Raw genomic sequence first — 22,127 nt, forward strand, 5'->3', positions numbered from 1 at the left:
TATTGTCTTGCTTTAAAAGTGTTATTGCTTACCCAGTTCTTCCCTCGTTTGGCTTGTGCTGGTCCCTGCATGGCAGATTAAATCACGGTGTTTTCAAAGACGTGTCTATGATTGCCCAAGTGCAGGAAGACTCAACTTTCTTCTCAATTAAGTGTGGTGATTACTACATTTATCACATCTATATCTATTATTTACCTTACTTTTTATTGTATTGGTCTTTTTATCGGTAAGGAGTTTCATCTCTTAGCATGGTACATGGTTAAAGAATTATAGGGGGGGCTGGAGAGCTGGCTCCGCGCTTAAGAGCATCGTCTGCTCTTCCAGAGGACCTGGGCTTGTTTCCCCAGCACTCACGAGAGCTCACACTGCCCGTGACTCCAGTTCCAGGGGATCAGACACCTTCACTCAAAGACACACATGCAGGCAGAACACCAATGCACATGAAATAGGAATAAAATAATTAAACGTTAAAAGAAGAATTCTAAGGAGACTGAAGTTAACCAGATGAGAACGTTTGGTTTGGATTCTAAGTCTGTCCTAGTGTGGCAGCCAGCTCCGCCTACTGGATGCTGGTCCAGAAGTAACCAGGCTCTCTAGGAGCAAGCACAGTTCTTATTTAGACAGTGAGTAGTGAATCCAAGACCAGGTAGAATCTCCAGCTGCCCAGCTACAAAGCCCTTTAGGTGAGTTCTTCAGAAGGAGTCTGGATCGCTAGGTAGAGTGCTCTCTGACTGGTCTTTCTTGAGTTTATGTGCCTGGACTTGCTAACTATTCTGCAAATTCTCTTTTGGTTGTTTCGTTTTGCTTTGTTTTCAATACAGGATTTCTCTGTGTAGTCCTGGCTGTCATGAAACTCACCCTGTAGACCAGGCTGGCCTTGAACTTACAGAGATCTTGCCTCATAAGTGCTGGTAGTAAAAGCATGCGCCACCACACCCGGTTTATTTCACAGATTCTTTCAGACTGAGTTTTCTCTTTATTTTTAAGGATGTATTTGTTTTTTTATTTTATGTATATGCATGTTTACCTACATGTATCTGTATGGACCACATGCATTCCTGGTGCTGACTCTCCACAAGAGGGTGTTGGATTTCCTGAAACTATAAACTGACATGTGAATTCAGGAACCAAACCCAGGGCCTCTGCAAGAGCAGTCAGTGCTCTTAACTGCTGAGCCATCTCTCCTGCCTTTCTTCTTTGTTTTGAAAAAAAAATCTTTTCAGGGCAAGTAAGGTAGGTAGAGGCACTTGTCCAGTCTGACCTTCTGAGTTCATTCCCCAGGACCTACATGATGGAAGGAAAGAACTGACTCCTGCAAGATATCCTCTGACTTCCAGGAATATATGCACACACCTACACCCCAATCAATAAATAAATGTGATAGAGAGATGGCTCAGTGGCTAAGAGCACTTGTTGCTCTTCCAGAGGACCTGAGTTCCATTCCCAACACCCACATCCAGTGGTACACAACCGCCTGTCATTCCACCCTCCAGAGGATCCAGCACCCTCTTCTGGCATCATTGGGCACCAACACATGTGTGCAATACACATACACATGCTCATATAAATAAAACTAAAACAAATCTTAAAAGTTAAAAAACAAAAGTTAAAAGATAAAACCTTCTTATTGGAGGGTAATTTTATACTCACAAGAAGTGGAAAAAACAGTGCAGAGTTCTGGTGTGCTCTTCCCTAACCGCCCCTCCCGGGAGTGCAGTTTACAGCTCTGATTCTATCTCGAGTGCGTTCTCTCCACCTCTCTGCTGCTCCGTAGAGCCTCACACAGAGGACGGAATTAAACGTATTACATGATGATAGAAATAGCGTGTCCTGGGGGTTGAAACCACATCCAGGTTCATAGATTTTCTTCCCATCCTTGCTCTTGGACATTGCATCACCCCACATACACCTGGCCTGTGTCAGGAGACTAAACCAGTCAAAGTTTCCTTCATGGATGCCAGGGCAGGAGAGTGGGGCAAAATGCTGGGGTCATTTCCCAGCGTTGCCATTTGTGTTTCAACTGTCCACCCTCCAAAGACGCATGGGGAAGGGGTGGCCTTTAGTCTCCGGTACGATGAGAAGTCAGCAGAAGTAAGTAGTCGGCCTGGTGCAGGAGAGTAGAACCTTGAGCTATGATCTAGAAGGAAATGCTGAGACTCTGTCTCCTCTTTGTGTGCTTTCCACCTGTGGTGAGACAGAAAGTCTCCCACATAGTCACGTCACAGCCCCAGGGAATAATATCCTGAGGCTGCTGTCGGCTTCAGAATAACAGAGGAAGAGAAAAATAGATGGAGTTGTATGGGGCACAAGTGGATGGAGGTTGGGACTTGGCATTCGGAGGGTCACAATACCATTCTTCCTGTTTGTTGTGCTTTGAGTAGTTCATGCCTCCACTTCAGAAACTTAGAGGAAAGCCTGTTACATGAGAGAATCCAAAGCCCGTCTCTCTGAAGTGTTGGGGTCCATCTCATAAGCAGGACAGAGTCGCATAAGCAGGACAGAGTTCCTAGCAGGAAGCTACCTCGGGTGCTGTTGCCCTGAACTTGACATTTATTTGGATTGGCAATGGAATTAATTATCCCAACAGGAGTCAGAGGAGGTGAGGGTCGTTAGTAGCAATTGCCGTCAGTTTTTCACAGAAACGCTCTCCTTTGATGGATCTCGGTGTTGGGTGTGTCGTCCCAGTCTGACAGGGATAGAATTGGAGTCTTTGGATAAGCAGGCAGGAACTCGGTTGTTCCTTTGCAGAGGGCCATCAGTCCCTGTCTGTCGGTAGAGAGTGTGGGTCCAGTGTCTATATTCTCAGAACAGAGACAGAGGAACCTTAGGGGAATCTGCGGTTGGGAGGTGGAGCCAGTGGTGTGTTTCTAAGGAAACAAGGACAGGGGTTGGAGGTATATATAAGATGAAGAATGCAGCGGATTAGTATCAGCCTTTTAACTCTGCACGAGGAGACCCTGTCTTCACAGCCAGTCCCCCTGATGTTGAAAGTATAGCCTTTAAATTCACCGCTACCCTAATCCTGCCACGTATTTTCAGAAGTGGCCGTCTATAGCACCCTAAGTTTGGTGCTACAGTTTTGGTCCCCAACTTGGGAGGTGGTAGGAACTTTAAGAGATTGGGCCTAGCGGGGGAGATCTTTGAAGGTATGCCCTGGAATGGGATTGTGGAGCCATGTTCTTCCTGTTTCCCTTAAGTCCCCATAAGCTCCTTGCCATGAGGATGTGCTGTCCCATCTCAGGCTCAGAAACAGTACAGCCATACAGTCAGGGACCAAAGCCGCCAAACACCGAGACAAGATAAGCCTTCTCTATAAATTGAGCAACTAACGGGAGTTGTGAGGAAACAGAATCTCAAGCAATGAACATAAAATGACCAGGAGACATGAACTATAGTGCTAAGAACATGTACAGGGGCTGGAGAGACGGCTTGGGCTCTGGAGAGATGGCTCAGCGGCTACGGAGAGATGGCTTGGTGATTCTGGAGAAATGGCTCAGGGGCTCTGGAAAGATGACTCGGGCTCAGGGGAGATGGCTCTGGCTCCGGAAAGATGGCTCAGTGGCACACTGGCTGCTCTGACACAGGACCTGGGTTGGCTTCTCAGTACCCACACGGCAGCATACAACCATCTGAAACTCCAGTCACTGGGGATCCAATGTCCTCTTCTGAACTCAGAGGGTACCAGGTGTGCAGACAAACAGGCAAACAAAACACTCATCCACACATAATAAAATAAATATATCTAAAAACTTAACAACAACAAAACTCCATAAATTCCCACATCCATAGTGTATGAAAATACTTGGTGATGTCATGGTGATCTGTTTTGTGGCAGGAGTAATTGATTTCCCTGTGCTTTGATTGATTTTTTTGATTGATTTCTCCTTTCTGAGTGAGGATAAGAGCAAAACCTGTCTTGTACATTTGTGGCCAGAATTAAATGAACTAATACATATACCTTTAGAGAAAAGTAGGTTTGCTTTTGAGAAAGTACTCAACATCTGTTCGTCTGTATTCGCACTAGTGTGGGTCCAGAGATAAGTGATGTAGATGTTTGGTTTGATTTTCTTTTTCCTTTAAGCCAAGTGTAAAAGAGAGAGAGAGAGAGAGAGAGAGAGAGAGAGAGAGAGAGAGAGAGAGAGCCCATCTTTTCCCCCATTTAACTAATTATTACAGAGAAAACATTTCCAAGGACCTAAGAAAGACACTAGGTACTGGTGAGGTGTTGGTTGAAAATTTTTATTGCACTGTGTGGTATTCCACAGCATTTGCCTGTTACAAATGTGATTGGAAGCTGGTTGGTGGTGGCGCACACCTTTAATCCCAGCATCCTGGAGGCAGAGGCAGGCGGATCTCCAAGTTTGAGGCCAGCCTGATCTACAGAGTGAGTTCCAGGACAGCCAGGGGTACGCAGAGAAGCGGTATCTTGAAAAACGAAAAAAAAAAAAAAGTAATTGGAAATTGGAAATGCCTCATGTGTTATTCAAGCCTGAAAACTGGGGATGAGTTGGGTGTGTGGGGTTACCTTTTCCTTTCACGGCTCCTTTCACGGCTCTCCTCGGGTTGTCTGGGTTGATTCAACCCGCTGACAGCTCCATCACGATGACTGCTTTCTTATTTGGCCGTTCTTTTTCCTTTCAAAAGAGCGTCTAAACTGGAAGAATAATGCGTGCACCTGGTAAAGCATTTAGTGGTACAAAGGGGAATAGAGTGAAAAGTGAATTTCCACCCTGCATGGGACCTGCGGGATGCCCTTCAGGGGAAACAGTTCTCCCTCCCCCCTCCTCCCCACTCTATTGTTGAAGCTGAGTTTCACTGTATAGTCTAGGCTGGTCTCAAACTCACCACTATCTTGCTTGAGCTTCCAGAGTGCTTGGGTTACAGGCATGTGCCACCACTCCTGGCTTGAGTCTCACGTATATTTCCGGTGCACATGCATGCACACTGTCTGCACATAATTGTAACGTGGTGTTTGTGCTCTCTGCGCCTCACTGATACCACTATGGCTTCAGGAATATCCTACATCAGCGTACAGTGATACATCTTTCTTGTGACTACATGGCATATGGCAAAGCGCCTTCTTATGGCTGCGTGATATAAAACTGGATATTTGTTTGATAATTTCACACAGCTTGAACCAATAATAACTTTTAGAAGCATACTTACATAATCCGTCTCCTGTGGGTAGACGTTTATATATTCTTTATCCTGGGTATTGTAAGTAATGGCTCTCATCATACATGTTCTTGGAAGTGTGTGGGTGCCTGTGTAGGATAAATCCCTGAGTGGGCGGCTGGTACTTGTGTGCACTGTTCAGCTTGATAGATCTTGCCGCTTGCTTCTGTAAGACATTTGAACAGTTCATGCTGCAGCTATCAGTGTGTAAGAATCTAGGCAAAAGCCTTCCAAGAGTTCTGTCTTCGTCTGCTTTGTGCAGCCGCTGCAGGAGACCACAGACTAGGTGATTAATCACGAGCAGAAAGGCATTAGCTTTCACTTCTGAAGCTGGGGAAGTCGAGACTGGGGGATCCACATGTGGCTGGATCATCCGTTCAAGCTGCATGCTCCCCCCAGACGTCGGGAGGCAGAAGAGCAAAGAGTAAAGGAGGGGGACCCCACGCTCGTGATGGATGCTGAGCAGCTTCGGGTGTGCATGTGTGTGTGCAGGTGCACACCCCTCTGCGAGCACATGGAAGCCAGAGGCTGCATCCAACTTTCCTCTCTCGCTCCCCACCTCCCCTGCCACTGTTGGTGTGAATCCATCTGCAAAGGTAGAGCCCTACTGTCATAAACCCCCCTGAAGGACCAATCTCCCGAGGCTGCTCTAGTGGCAGTTCAATTTCAGATGAGTTTCAGGCAGTGAAGCCATGGCCGCTTCTCTTTGCACTCAGGAAGACATTAAAATAATCCTGTGTGCGTGAAGACTGTGCATGCTCAATTAATGCAGCCCGATTGCAGACGCTGATTCCCTTCCCCCTAAAAAAACCTAGGGTGTATTGCAGTTAGTATCCGTTTAATTTTTTTCTTTTGATACAAACTTTATATGGTGAAATGTTCAAATCTTAAGCTGTAGTCACTGAGTTTTGTTTTTTTTTTAAATAATTTATTTTTATTTTTATATACATTGGCCAAAGAACAATAATAATAGGAGCTGTAACAGTCTGTGATAGTCATAATTTATTGAGTATTTATTGCGTACCAAAGCATTTCTAGGCTCTTAGTTTGTTTTGCAGGCTTTTTGTCATGTGTGTTTTAGGAAGTACTCATCGCTGAGCCATGGCTGTGCCCAGATGTCCAGTTTTTTCTAGGTGTCCTTGGCATACTGAGTTTTAGTAAAAGGTTCTGCTTGTTGCTCATAAGAATAATCACTTTTTTTTTTTTGAAGTAATGGAACATTAACTAATGGCAAGGTGAATACCTTCTTTTGTCATTGGTCTGGAGGGTGAGGTGTCTCTGCAGTGAGGAGTGCCAGGTTAAGGCTCCAGGTTGAGTGTTGAGGGCGTGGATCTGGAACCATCACTGCCCATATATTTCTTTAATTGTGGTTTTTAAGAAGCCCACATATCAAATTGTACCTTTTAAAAGACATTTTAAGTGTCCAGTCCAGTGGTGCTAAGTAGTCCCATTGTTATAAAATAGACTTTGGATACTTTATCAGCCTGTAAATCTGAAACTCTACCTAGCAAACAATTCCCGGCCCCTGCTACCCACAATTCCACTTTCTGTTTTAGATTAACTATTTATTTCAGTCCTCCTATCAGCAGTGCCACAGAATTTATCTTTGTGGGGTCAGCTTATTTTCACTCGGTGTAAAGTACCAAAGGTTCGTGCATGGTGTAGCTAGCACGCAATAGGATTTGCTTTCCCTTTAAAGGTTGGGCAAAGCTGGATGTTGTCATTTTAGAAAGTGCCATGAGAGAGAAAGCCACCCTGCACAGAGCTCAGGTGGAGAAGTTTTTTATTGTGAGTGGGAAAATGGAGGAGGGGAGAAGGGAGACCAGCGTCTGGGGACAGGAGTGGCGGAGAAGAGAGAGAGGCAGAGACAGGTAGAGAAGCAGAGCGAGAAAGAGACTGGAGATGGGCAAGGCCCACCTTTTAAATTTTTTTATGATTTATTTAACTTTATTTTATGTGTATTGGTGTGAAGGTGTCAGATCGCTCTGGAACTGGACTTTTCAGGCAGTTGTGAGCTGCCATGTGAGTGCTGGGAATCGAACCCGGGTCCTCTAAAAGAGCAGTCAGTGATCTTAACCGCTGAGCCATCTCTCCAGCCCCAAGGCCCACCTTTTAAAAGGGAACATAGTGAACGTGCACAGGAGTTGCTCTTAGGGGCTACAGCTGAGGATGTATCCTGTCAGGACCCCAAGGGCAGGCCAGTACAGGTGCCTGAACACTATCACTGGAGAGATGGCTCAGTGGGTAAAGTGTTTGCCATGCAAGCACGAGAACTTGAATTCAGGTGTCCAGCACCCATGTGAGAGCTGAGCATGGGGGTGTAAGTGTCTGACCCCAGCACTTCCTGTAAGACTGGGATGTGCAGACCCTGGGGTTTCGGGTCAGTCAGTGTAGATGACATGATGAGCTCCAGGTTCAGGGAGAGACCCTGCCTCAAAGAATAACGTGGAGAGTGAGATAGGAACTCAGTGTGGACCTCTGGCTTCTCCACGCTTCTGCACAGGATGAGTGCACTGCACACACGAGGCTGAACGACGCTCAGTGTGTCCATGAGCGTCCCCTGACCTCTGGCTTCTCCACGCTTGTGCACAGGGATGAGTGCGCTGCACACACGAGGCTGGATGATGTCCAGTGTGTCCTTTATCCTTTCAAAGACGAGAACCTGATGATATGTCTTATTTTTCCACTGTTCCACCTAGCAGTTGCCCCATTAACAACCCCACCAGCTGCCGTGGAGAAGCCATGCCAGGCCTTCAGTGTCCATAAAAGCTACTTACACTGTGCTGGGCACACTATTGTTGTATGCTCACTGTGTGTCCAGTAGATGTGGGAAATGAGGGCAGGAGACAGGAGGAGTCAAGCAGAGAGCTCTGCATGATGTAAAAGCTTTGACTTGATAGGGGTTTAGGCTAAATGTGTTGTCAGAACACAGTGAATGGGGTTGGAGAGATGGCTCAGTGGTTAAGAGCACTGGTTGTTCCTCCAGAGGACCCAGGTTCGAGTCCCACATGACAGCTCACAACTGTCTGTAAACTGCCTGGAATTCCAGTTCCCTCACACAGACGTACATGCAGGCAATACACCAAGGTACATAAAACAAAAATAAATTATTTAAAAAAAAAACAAACTCAGTGAGTATAGCTTAAGATTTGGACGTTTCACCATATAAAATTTATTTCAAAAGAAAAATTAAGCAAATACAAACTGGTGCACCTTGGGTTTTTAGGAGGAAATGAATTGGTGCCTGCAGTTGAGCTGCATTAAGAATGAGATTGATGGATAAAGAGAGGACTTGGTGGCCACAACATATTTAAGACAGTTATTGAACCTTGAGCTTAGCATTAGAGTGCTTGCCCAGAGGTGCAAGGCCCAGCACTGCCAAAATAAATACATAAATACATAAGTAATTGATGAATACAAAATAAATACGTATTTGATGTATCCGTTTGAATTCTCTATGTTTGAAAGTTTGGGTAGTACAATGGCATGGGGAACAGATGAAGAGACCTTCCACCTCACCGGCCCCGCCGGTGGTCCTTCTGTCCTTTCCCATGGGATGGAGACAGATACCGGTGAATGCCGTGAAGCATTTTCTTCCCTTGACAGAGTCATTCCCAGAAGTGCCTTCTGCCATGACAAATAGACCAGCAACCAGTAATGGCTGGTGTCTGCAGGCAGTGGTTAAAGTCTTCCAGGATCAGAAATTCTTTACATTCTAACCGTCGCAATCCATTTCTGCTGCTGTTACGGTGTATCAGACAGAACTTCACTTGGCTCGTGATTTTTCAGCAGGGAAGTCCAAAGACAGCACTGATGTAGCAGTGGTCTTCAGGCTTCCTCACAACACGGTAGAGGACAAGACAGGCCGTTCTTATCCTTTTGCCAGGGGCCCATTCCTGAGATAGACTATTGATGAGTTTAGAAGCTGTGGAAACAAAGATGCATGCGGAGACTGACCATTTAATATTAACAGTGCCGCTGTCAGAAAAACCATCCGTGTCACCGTGTCCAGACGGTTCTAAAGGCTGTAGGTCTGTGTGCGGGACAATTCTGTATTCTGTCAAATATGTTTTAAATAAACACTGATTGGCCAGTAGCCAGGCAGAATGTATAGGCAGGACAACCAGACAGGAAGTAGAGGTAGGGCAAGGGGAACAGGAGAATTCTGGGAAAGAGGAAGCCCATTCCTCCATAGTCCTGCCCAGACCACGGAAGAAGCAAGATGTAACCTGCCCTGCTGAAAAAGGTACCGAGCCATGTGGCTAACATAGATAAGAATAATGGGTTAATATAAGCTACAAGAGCTAATAAGAAGCCTGAGCTAATGGGCCAATCAGTTTATAACTTATGGAGACCTCTGTGTGATTCTTTGGGACCTAACAACTGTGGGGACTGGGCAGGACAGAAACCCCAACAAGCAAGGCCCTCCATGTTATAGGTCTGTGCTTTATTACCTGTGCCCCTGCAGTCCTGTAGTGTGATCTTAGAAAAGATGGTTAACCAGCCAGTTTTGGGCTTGTCGTCTGTCATAGAGATCTCAGGGGAAGCACACACTTCCTAGAATTCTGGAAAGGGATCAGTCAAGGTGATCGTCTGCACGGTGCTTAGCACAGCACCCAACTGAAGGGCCTCAGGAACTTGGAAACATGTTGTTTGTTTTTAGCAGTGCAATTAGAATAGGCTTCCAAGGCGTGCCCCTGGTGTCGTCTCAGCTCTCCTGTTTGCCTTTGATGGGAAGAGCCTTCAGAAGCGTGCCATTGCTTGCCACGGCACTCAGCAAACAGTATGGACTTTCACTACAGTTGTTGGTGCTTTGGTGAGAGCCATTTAGAAGCCTTTGGAAGCTGGGGTTTTTTGGCAGGCTTCAGGTGTTTGTTTATGGAGTTTGCCTTGGCATAGTCCTAGGTAGAAGCAGTGCCCGGGGTTCCTAGCTGATTCATCCCTTGGTGTGAATCTAGAGAGAATTCATCTGACTTGGGGGGCCGGCAGAGAAGCCCCCAGGACCTCATTACAGACAGGCTTGCTTCTTTGAATTCCCTTACTGAGAGATTATTCCACATCATTTGAATTTCCTCCTTTTTAATGTAAGCAACTTTGGCTGCCGGTGGAAATAATTAGTCAGAAAATGTTCCGGTATTTTGGGCACAATTAAGAATTTTGCTCTTCGGAAAGTAATAGATCTTAGGATTTTAGAGCTGACGGGGCCCTAGGAACACAAATATCGGTACTTGCTGGATGGGGCTCACCCATCAAAGGAGAAGAACATGGGCTTCTTGCTGTCAAGTGTAGCTCCCTGCTCATGTCTGGCTGGAGAAGACATATTATCCATTAGTTAGAAAACAGACCTATTTTGTTCAAAAGCAACTGTACGAACTGAAGTCATTACAGGTTGTCAATCTTGTACCTGACATGCTCGAGACCAGAGGTGGCTCAGCTTTCAGGTGTGCTCTCTCCATTTCCATACATGTAATAAGTTATCAAGGGTAACCCCAGAATTCACTTATGTTTCCTATACATTGTGCACATAGCCTGGAGGTGATCTTTTACGATACTTTTAGCATTCTTCTGTTTTAACTGTGACCTGACTCATGTGTTCAGGTATGGCATTTTCCATGTAGACCATCATGTTGAAGCTTAGAAAAATCCAGATTCTTGAGTATTTCTCATTTCTGGTCTTCAGATTTAGATGGCTCTCTGTTATTACATTGTCTTCTTGGAGTTCCTTCTGAGTGCACAGTTTACTGCTTGCTGGATTCACTGGTTTATTACCGACCTAGGATGGCAAGCGAGGTAGAGGTACCAGAGGCTCAACGCAGCAAAGATTTAGTTATTGATCACTTACTGTGTCCAGTCTGGGTCAGGGTGGAGAGTGCCTATGCTCTGTGCACAGTGAGTCAGAGAATAGAGCTAGTAGAGACCCCACCATCCATGCTGGACCATTAGAGTATATGGCTTCCTGGCTACCACAGTAGCTCACCTCCTCCTCTATACTCCTGTCCTCATTGCCCATTGGGTAGAGCAGGTCACATGACCCTGCCTAGCCCCAAGGAGTCTAGAAGCATGGGGAACGTGCGGAATGTGTAACTAGGTAGAAGAGATGTTACGCTTCTTCAAAGAGTGCATTTGAAACCTGTTCCTTCCGCTTCCTCATCTCTTCCAAGATTTATGACCCGCCCAGTTTGCTCAGCCCCCAGATTTACTGAAGTCTTCATGACAGCCGCCTCCAGTAGTCTAGTGAGGACAGGAATGCTTCGGTCAATCAGAAAGCCCATGAGTAGAGCCGCGTACCCACAGTAGAGAAATGGCTGGCCCAGCTGTGACGTCATCTGCTCATCTCCCTCTTCAGGGCATTAGGATTCTTTTGCTGGTCTCTTGGAGACTGTGTGGTGAGCTGAAAACACTGCCGTTCATTCCAAAAGAGGCAGCCAAGGTCCTGAGGCCCGATGGGGCCTTGCAACGCCATCTTAGTGCCGTCACGACCACTCACTCAACTTGGCCATTGCAGCATGGGAACAACCACAAGCAGAAGATGTAAGCTAGCTTGGCTGCATTCCAGTAAGACTGTGGCCACAGGAAGTCCAGTTTCATGCGGTGATTTCATGTTATAGGCTATAATTCTTTTTCTTTCATTTTTCTTCCATCCATTAAAAACATGTCATGTGAAAGAAAAATAAAAGGACTACTGAATGGATTCAGATCGCAGACCGTAGCTTGTTGCCTCTTAGGACAAACACATTTATAGGCAAAGCCGTGGACAGTTTTCCAAGATGGAGAAGTAAGCTGACTTGGTCTAATACTTCACATGCCCTGTGGTACCTGTGGTGTCTCCATCATGTATGCTAGGAGATTAAAGGCCTGGGGCAAGTGGCGTAGGTCATGGAACAGAAAATAGCACATAAAGGTATTCTCAGTACCCTTTCAAGCAAGACTGTGGCTCCCATCTGTCAGAGTGACTGAGATCTCCAAGTTCCATGCTGCTACATTTTGGGGTGCTGTGGGTACTGCCTGTGTTGCTGGTGGGAGGGCCGTGTAGTATAACCTCTGTGGGAATGGTTGGGCAGATGTAGCAGAAATTTCTCCCAAGTCTAGGATTTATCCTACAGTTATATTTGCAAAAAAATGGGAACTGATGAGAAGCAAGGAGATTCGGCTGGGCTTAGTAGCCTTTACTGGGAATCACAGAACTAAGGAAGCGGACACAGGAAGATTGCTGTGAGTTTGAAGCCAGCCCAAGCTACCCAGTGAGTTCTAGACCAGCCTGGGCTATAGTGTGAAAGCCTGTTCAAAAAAAAAAATAAAATAAATAAATAAAAATATGAAGCACACAACACATGTACAGTATAAGTTGCGCCCTAGTTTGGGGAGCCAGAGATTAAGAACTGTCTAATGTCCCAGGGAACTGCCTGAACTGGTTTTATACAAACATACAGGCATTCTGTGGAACCATGTTTAAGAAATAAGGAAGCTTTTTAAAAAATTAAGTTTGTGTTGCTTTTAAGATAGGTTGACCTTGAACCCCCTTCCTGATCCTTCTGCCCTCAGTTGCTGATATTAGTATGCCCAGCTTCTTCATCCCTAGTGTGTATGTCCTCCCTCCCCACCTCGCCCCTCTGTCTCCCTCACCACCATTTCCTTTTTTTTGGAGGCAGGATCTCAACCATGTTTCCCGTGTTGTCCCGGAACTCATAATTCTCCTCGAGTGTCACTTTTCTTAGTGTATGGCATTGTAATGAATCTTTTTCTCTGTCCCGCCAGCCAGCTCCCAAATAATGACAGAGACAAATTATGAAAACTTGACCTTAGCTTAGGTTTGTTTCTAACTAGCTCTTATAACTTAAATTAACCCGTTTTTATTTATCTACATGCCGCTGCGTGGTTCGTGGCTTTTACCTTTCCTCCTCAATGTCCTGTTTCCTCTGCACTAGGCTGGCGACCCCCACCCCTTTCTTCTTAGCGCTCTCTCAGTCTAAATATCTGATATGTGACCCCTGTGGAGTCGCGACTCACAGGTTGAGAACCACTGGTTTAGTGGGTAAAAGCATTTGCTGTAAAAACCTGAGTTCAAACCCCAACAGCCATGTAAAAAGCTGGACATAGTTGTGCACTAGTAATTCTAGTGCTGGGGTGGGCAGAAACAGGAGCGAGGGGGCTTGCTGGCCTCTGTCCTAGCTGGAGGTTCAGTGACAGACAGTGTCTCAAGGGCATAAGGCAGAGAGTAATATATAAACACGTGAATGCATGCACCTACCCAGCCATACGTATACTCTTCCCACTCCCCCATTGAGAAAACTTATTCACTGGCCTGAAAGAAATGACCCCCAAGAGGTGCTGAGAGTATGGGTATTATGTGTTTGTATCATACATAAAGTAACTCTGTAAGGATTTATAAGAATCTACTGTATTTCTTGCCTCCAGGGAGGGTAATTGGGAGGCTTGAGAATAGGATGAGAGTGAGACCGCCCGACTCTTTCAGAGGCTCCCTGTGACTGGTCCTTAACTTAAGAACTATAGTGATTCTCCTTCATCAGCATCCAAACTTCGCGGTGTACAGGCACACATCACCATGCCTGGCTGAGACTTTCCAGGGTCTACCACGCATCACCATGCCTGGCTGAGACTTTCCAGGGTCTACCACGCATCACCATGCCTGGCTGAGGTTTCCTGGAGTCTACAGACACACATCATCATACCTTGCTGAGATTTTCCTTTCTGCATTCTTCTTTTGCATTTTTTTTTTGGGGGGGGAATGTGGGTATGGTTCTATGAAGCCCAGATGACCTCCTACTTGCTATGTGGCAGAGGCAAGTAGTAATTTCCTGATCCTTTTGCCTCCACTCCACAAGTCCCGAGACTGCGGCGTGTACCACCACTTTGTAGCTTTGAACCATGTGAAGATGAATACTTACTCAAAAAATAGGTAAAAATGAATAAAGTTCATCTTCACGGCCCCAGAAAGCCACGCAGTAAGGAAGCCCGGTTAATTGTGTTTACTCGTGTTCACGTGCCACCCAGGGCAGCTTGGCTCCTGTGGTATGAACTGAGACTATTTCTTTATACTGTGCTGTCTGCCTCCTTCTACCCGCTTCCTTGGTTACGTGTGAAGAGTGAATGATGGATACCAGCAGTACCTTGGACTTGGAGTTAAAATGTTTAAGTCAGTCTACAGTTGTTTCTGGATTAGCTGTTCTTCCAGGTCAGAGTTTCCTAATCACTATGCTAAAATCGAATATCTTCAGCCTTAGAGAACATATGGGGGGCTTCGAGTGGCAACTTCTTCTAAGAAGCCTGCCCCCTTACCTCTAAGTGGCTCTGCAAATATTATTTCAGCATGGGCAGTGGTATAGGAAGTTTGAGAAATAATGGCACTTGCTCTTCCAGAGGACTCAGGTTGGATTCCTCTCACCCACATGGTGACTGTAACTCCAGTTCAGGAGATCGGATGCCCTCTTCTGGACTCTTGCGGGTACTGCACACATGTGGTGCAGGCAAACACCCATACACATAAAATAAAAATAAATAAATCTTTTTGGTGTTTCAAGACAGGTTGTGTGTGTGTGTGTGTGTGTGTGTGTGTGTGTGTAGCCCTAGCTGTCCTGAAACTCACTCTGTAGACCAGGCTAGCTTCGAACTCACAGAGATCTGCCTGCCTCTGCTTCTTAAGTGCTGGGATTAAAGACGTGCACCACCTTAAATCTTAAACTTATATGCTGCATAAAAATCATTATAAAAGTAACAAACCAAATAGTTGTGGTCTTTGGGGGGGTCTTTGGGGGAGCTCTCAATAGTGGTTTGGTCCAGCCCAGGAGTCCTTAGCCTGTTTTCCAGATTGAGGGAAGTGAACCCAGAACTTCCCAGGAGCTCCCCAGCCTCGGGGTCTCCCACACAACCTACTGGGGGTAGAAGAGTCACATTTTAGGACATTTTTCACTTTCTAGGAACAAACACTCCTGTCCCACTCTCCGCTGATGGACCTATAGTTGGGGACCATTGTCTTCAAAGAATATGTGAAATCTCACATGGTTAGACCAATTCAAGCTAAGTTCACACCACCAAATACGAGAGAGATTTTTCTCAAGTGCTAATGATGGGTGAAAACCCAAAACCCTCCTCCTTTTAAACGGTGTTCCCTGTAGGCTAGCGCATAAGAACTTTTTGAAATTCAGTTATCACTGTAGTACTTATAGTCATGTTGCGTCCTGGTAAGTCTGATGATGTTACCATTGTCTGTTCTTCATGTTTTCTGGAAAAAGTGACTGATTTAATGTGTCAGTGTAGTACTATGTGAAGAATCTAAGAGCTATTAAAATGCTTAAAAATAAAATGATCAATTCTTCCTTTGTTCTCATGACAGGATAATTGAAGCTATCTGCATAGGCTGGTTCACCGCGGAGTGCATCGTGAGGTTCATCGTCTCCAAAAACAAGTGTGAGTTTGTCAAGAGACCCCTGAACATCATTGACTTGCTGGCAATCACGCCCTATTACATCTCTGTGCTAATGACAATGTTTACAGGCGAGAACTCGCAGCTCCAGAGGGCTGGAGTCACCTTGAGGGTGCTCCGGATGATGCGGATCTTCTGGGTGATTAAACTCGCCCGGCACTTCATTGGTCTGCAGACGCTGGGTTTGACTCTCAAGCGATGCTACCGAGAGATGGTTATGTTACTTGTCTTCATCTGTGTTGCCATGGCAATCTTTAGTGCACTTTCTCAGCTTCTTGAACACGGGTTGGACCTGGAAACATCCAACAAGGACTTCGCCAGCATCCCCGCTGCCTGCTGGTGGGTGATTATCTCCATGACTACAGTTGGCTATGGAGATATGTATCCTATCACAGTGCCTGGAAGAATTCTTGGAGGAGTTTGTGTTGTCAGTGGGATTGTTCTGTTGGCATTACCTATCACTTTCATCTACCATAGCTTTGTGCAGTGTTATCACGAGCTCAAGTTTAGATCGGCTAGGTATAGTAGGAGCCTCTCGGCTGAGTTCCTGAATTAATGTGTTGTGAATCAGTCCTTGCTCACACTTGACTTGATTGAGAGTTGACACGACTTCTTATTCATGTGTTTCTCCCTGGGTGAGCCCTGCAGTGGCGTTGTCATCGTGTTGATGGGGCGAACGATATTCTTTCCAGTTGAAGGGATAAAGCAGTCTACTTATGGAGTAAACAGGACGGGGACCACTCACACACACCGGTGACACCAAGAGTAAACTTCAGGACCTGGCTTTATTTGGTCTTGTCTTTGCCTTGGCTCTCGCAGGCCCATTGTTGTGGGATGTTGTTAAGCCCATTATTTGAACACTTGAAAGTAGAAAGACACCATTCTCCAAATGCTTTTCCGTCTTAACGAATTCAGAAGAAGCTTGGAACTTACAGTGTTATTTTTGAGACTAACATTTTCATTTCTAAATGTTTTATAATTTCTCATATCAATGTCAGAAGTATCCTGGAAACATATGCCACATGTGCGAACTGTTTAACAAATACTTTAAAAAGTTGGCCCAAATTTAAACTGTAGCACGGAGCTAGAGACAAGCAAAAATATTATTTGGAAAAACTTTGCACACTTCTCTGTGCCCAGCTTAATTTTTGTGCCTGTCACTTCCCTTATCTTAATAACTTCGTGGAACCTGAAGTGTGTTTTCTCTTCCTCGTTAGGCTGCCCACTTTACTGAAGTAACTTCCAAAGAGTATGTGAGAACGGAGAGAGCTTATATTGTTTAGTGTTTGGTTGGGTGATGTTAGAATCCATTGCTGTGACTTAGGCCATAAGAGTCCTAACATTCAGAAAGCCAGGAATTCCTAACATGAAATGATAATAGAAATGGTTTGATATTCTTGGTGTTAGAGCCCATAGGTCTCCTCTCCAGTTCTTTACTTTCCCTCAGCACCGCGGGTTTAAAGGAAGAAAAGATATTTACTTAGCCTTTTGGCACAAAAGTCGTACTTAAGTGTCGTCTAGGTTGTCATTAAAGGAGAAATGCCGACTGTCTTAGTTGAGTGTTGCTAAGTCAGCTCGAAGCCAGCTCTAGGCAGCGCAGATACAATTATTTGGCCTGATTCCCCATCGTGAACCACAGTCACCCCAAACCTCTTCTTGTGAGGATGTCAGACAACAGACCACATTACCCCATCTAGACGGCTAGTGTTAGATGGAGCAAAAGCGATGGCCGTTCAGTGCTCAGTTTTCATAACTATGAATGAGACTATTGGATTTTCAATAACTCTTAATAAAGAAATCATGTGAACGCACAGAAACATCAAAGTCACTGATTCACCAATAATTTAGTTTGCGTACTGTGATTATCAGGGGCGAAGGAAGTGGGTTGGGGCCTGGATGTGCTTTTCAACCTAAGAATTGCCAGAAGTGTCTACTAAAGGAGTATTAGCCATGAGTTAGCTTTCACTGTTACAGGTAGAAAAACCAAGGCAAGAGAGGATGTGCTAATTAAGGAGCTAGGGCCGGAACCTTTGTCTCCTGTGAGCAGGCTCGGCAGTTTCTTCTGCAGACCTCTCTAGGCTTGGCAGAAACTGTCATAGGCCACACTTCTTTCTCGTTGCCATGATCAGGTAATAATAGCAAGACTGTTTCCTTTTCCCTAATTCCCTTTTCTGAATTCATGTGATACTGGCCTTTAAAAAAACCTCACCGTTTCTTCCCTCCACCTTCACTGGTGTGCTAACTTCACACACTAGATTGTTATTTATGTATTTCTGTTGCATTTTAACTGAACATATGGCATAGTTTTATTTATTTTTAAGTTTTGTGATTTATGCAAATTGTATGCAGTTGATAGTTCATCTATATTATTAGTAAGAATATGCTAACTTTAATTTTACGGGCGCTGTGATACTTCATGTGGATATGTTTCACCTCTCCAAGCAGCTTAGTAGTACTGTTGTGAGCTCAAACCCTTGAGGGCACACACACATTGCCATATCCTCACAGTGTGTGTTACAGACAGGCTCATGTGTGGCAGAAACTGATATGAAGAGACAAGGGGATGTCATGGCTGGATGTGTACATGGTTAGCCACACGTAGGAATCCACACAGGTGCTCTAAGTTGCTTTTAGGTAGGAAGTGACGATGCTCGACTTTTCACAGGGACTTTCATAGGAAGCACTTGGATGTTGCTAACGGCAGTTCACCTACTGTTTATAAACAAAAAGATAAGGCGTGATAAACTGGTTCATTCATAAGTGAGAAAATACAACAGAGTTGGTTTATCCTGTAGGTTGTTGTAGCATGTTAGGGACGGGTATTTTCTTCCAGTTTTCTCTGGGTATCATGGATTTTTGTTTTACTTATTTTTTCATTTGTTTATTTTGCTTTTTCGGAGATAGGGTCTCTTGCTGTATACCTTAGGCTGACCGCAAACTTGTGACAATTCTCCTGCCTCTGCCTCCCAAGTGCTAGAATTACAGGTGCATGCCAGAACATCCAGCTGCTTTAAAAACAAACCCAGAACAGATGGTTCAGTGTTTAAGAGCACTTACTGCTCTTGCAGAAGCCTGAAGTTCAGTTCCTAGCACCCATGTGGTTGCTCACAATTGTCTGAAACTCCAGTTCCAGGGGATCTGGCGCCCTCTTTTGGTCTCTGTGAGGTTCTTCACACATGTAACGAGCATATACTCACACAGACGCACACATATGTGCATAAATTCTAAAAATAAATAAACAATTATCAAAAATTGCTGGGGTGGTGTCTTCTTCTTAGATGTCCTTTAGCAATCTTTCACAGCTCGGTCTTCGTGGCACTAATGCGTGCGTGAGGACCCACACCCACCCCGAGGAGTCAGAGAGATCCTCAGCTAGAACACTGAGAAGGGGAGATACCCAAGTCTTTGTTGTGAATGTACTGCATTTGAACAGATGTGATTCATCGCTCTTACACATTTGATTTGTATTCCCTGAAACAAGGGGGGGGGGAACAAAACTAGGGAATATGTGTGAAAGTGGGCATATAATTTAATAAATTCTCTTTTGTTGTTTTTGTTTGTTTCTTTCTTTTTTGAGACATAGTTTCTCCATATAGCTCTGGCTGTCCTGGAACACTCTGTAGACCAGACTGGCCTCAAACTCAGAGATCCACCTGCTGCCTGAGTGCTCAGATTAAAGGTGGCACTACCATGCCCGATTCTTCTTCTTTTTTTTTTAATTATTATTACTTTTGTTGAGTTGCTTGTTCAAACACTTCCATTTGTCCTTGGAGTTAGTAGTTACATGTGATTGTACATTTGTAAATTTTTATTTAAAAATGTTAAAATCTATTCATTCATAATAACTGTTAGTATATCAAAGTAATCTTTTTTTTTAAAAGTACATGTATTTATTTTACTGTGTGTAGTTTGCATGTGTGTGTGTTAAAGAGAGAGAAAGAGAGAGCAGAGTCTAGGTCCGAGAACAGCTTACAGGTGTCTGTTATCAGTGCCCACTGTGTGGTTTCTGGGTTCCGTCTGGCTTGGCAGTAGTCACCTTCACCAGCTGAGCCATCTCCTCAGCCCTTTTAAATCTTTGAGCGCACATCCTGCCTGAGTCTCTTGTGACCCTGTGGAGTGTAGATGAGCCAAGTTGAATGTTGATAGGTAGAGAATTTTCTTAGTTGGTTGGGTATTTTCTAGAAGCTTGTTTATCCTTTTTGTTGTAAAAATGAAAATAAAGAACTGAAAACTCCTAGTTGTGCCATACTGTGCAGCTTCAAACTTAACACACAGGGGCAGAGTATTCCCCTCTGGCCTGACATAGGTGTGTATTCTTTGTGCAGTAAAGCAGACCAACCACCCAGTCAAATCTGAAGTATTATCTACAGGCTCATAGGAAGCTAGAACTGAACAGATGTGGGAGGCCTTCTGGTCTACCTTGCCCAAGGTCTACACCCTTTATCCCACCCAGATCTAGCAAGAGCTGAAGTCCACTCCGTTGGGCTGAGTTGGGAAAGGTCATACTTCTGTCAGGTCAGGCCAGGCAGCAGAGAGTTGATTCCAGACTGCTGATCTTTTTATCTACTCCTTCTTTCCCACCCCACTTTGTTCTGCAAAGTTAAAGGTAGGAAGGCTTTCTTTTAAAAATATTTCTTCTTTAGGGCCTAGAGAGATAACTCAGTGGTTAAGAACACTGACTGCAGGCTGGAGAGATGGCTCAGAGGTTAAGAGCACTGGCTGCTCTTCCAGAGGTCCTGAGTTCAGTTCCCAGCAACCACATGGTGGCTCACAACCATCTGAACCATCTGTACTGAGATCTGGCGCCCTCCTCTGGCATGCGGGCATACATGGAGGCAGAATGTTGTATACATAATAAATAAATAAATCTAAAAAAACAAAAACAGAAGAACACTGACTGCTCTAACCAATGATATGGCATCAATTTGGTGGCCCACAACCCAACTCTAGTTCCAGGGGACTGAATGCACTCTTCTGGCCTCCAAGGTCACCATACATACATACATTTGATGCACATACACACACACAAATATATATGTACATGCATACATACATACTTACATATTCTAAACTATATTTTTCTTTTTATGCTTTAGAGATTCCTTCCCCACTTTTAGTTAAAATTAAAAAGTCACTGCTTTCAGAGGCTTTAAATATCGGAAAGGCTTTGGAATTGTGCAATGCCTCAGGGAACTCAGATTTTTATTTTATTTTTGTTTGTTTGGTATTTTTTGATTTTATGAAATAAGATTCTGAATATCTTAGGACCCCCCCTTCTCTCTTTCAGCAAGGTCTTATTAAGCTCTGGCTGTCCTGGAACTCACTGTATAGACCAGGCCGGCCTCAAATTCACAGAGATTGCCTGCCTCTGCCTTCCAACCCCAGGCTGGTCTTGAACTAGTGACTCTCTGGTGTCTTAACTTCCAAACATTAGGATTACAGGTACATGCTACCATACCCAGAAGGAACTCTTACTTTTAAGGGATGTTTGACTTTGGTTTTCTTCTTCTCATGCTCCCTCATCCCATTCATATGCCCAGTGCTGAAAACTGACCTTATACATGCTCAGCAAACCCTCTTACCACTGAGCCAGTCTCTTAGGCTTTCAGTCGGATTTCAGAAAAGCTCCTATGTGTGTGAGTGTGTGTTCACATGCGCGTTGCCTTGTTTAGGACAGCCACAGCGGAGCAGGAAGCTTTAATGGAGAATTCTGGACAGGCTCTAGTTGGTCAGAGAAAGCTGCATACACTGGTTTGTTCAGTGAGCATTCATACGGTGTTTGCTTCCTGCCTTTCGAGACGCCACCTGCCCTTGTGGGAATGGGCACGACAGTTCCCTTTCAGAGGGAACACTAATGCTCTACCGTCCCATTTGCCGTGGGAACTTTCCATAGACTGGTGAAGTGTCACTAGATGACATACACTTTGAGATTCCCCAGTTCTCAGGCAATCCCAGGACGCATTGAACTTTTTCCTCCTTCTGGGAATTGAACCTAGGACCTCAGGCTTGTTGGTCAAGCACACTACCACTGAGCTACACTTCCTAGGAGTGCACTCTAACTTTTGATCTCCTGTGCAGGCTTCACGGCCAGTTTAGGAAATGGGATGTGATCATCTGCATTTATACTGCATCTTATTGTATTGTTTTTGAGACAGAGTCTTGCTTTGTAACCCAGGCTAGCCTCATCTGGGTAACAATCCTGCTGCTTCAGCCTCCCGAATGCTGGGATTTACAGACATGCATCGCACCTATTTCTTATACTCAAATTTAATTTAGTAGCTCTGGTGGGAATTTAAAAATATCATCATGAACGTTGGGCGGTGGTGGCGCACGCCTTTAATCCCAGCACTCGGGAGGCAGAGGCAGGCGGATCTCTGGGAGTTCGAGGCCAGCCTGGTCTACAAGAGCTAGTTCCAGGACAGGAGCCAAAAGCTATGGAGAAACCCTGTCTCGAAAACCCCCCCAAAAAAATATCATCATGAATCCAATAATCCAAGTCAAAACATAAGCG

The 22,127-nt window shown here is 44.9% G+C and overlaps 1 protein-coding gene across 1 annotated transcript in view; it reads left to right on the forward strand.

The window, feature by feature from the left end:
- Positions 1-19,396, forward strand: part of Kcng3 (potassium voltage-gated channel modifier subfamily G member 3) — a 49,177-nt gene extending 29,781 nt beyond the window's left edge. Inside the window, exon 2 of the mRNA XM_050146208.1 lies at positions 15,527-19,396. Coding sequence (XP_050002165.1) covers positions 15,527-16,172 — 646 coding nt within the window. The 3' untranslated portion in view covers positions 16,173-19,396. The remainder of the gene's footprint in view (positions 1-15,526) is intronic.
- Positions 19,397-22,127: the final 2,731 nt, after the last annotated feature.

Source organism: Alexandromys fortis, unplaced genomic scaffold, assembly GCF_014885135.2.
Source record: "Alexandromys fortis isolate MF-2015 unplaced genomic scaffold, M_Fortis_MF-2015_v1.1 scaffold_42, whole genome shotgun sequence".
Lineage (NCBI taxonomy): Eukaryota > Metazoa > Chordata > Mammalia > Rodentia > Cricetidae > Alexandromys > Alexandromys fortis.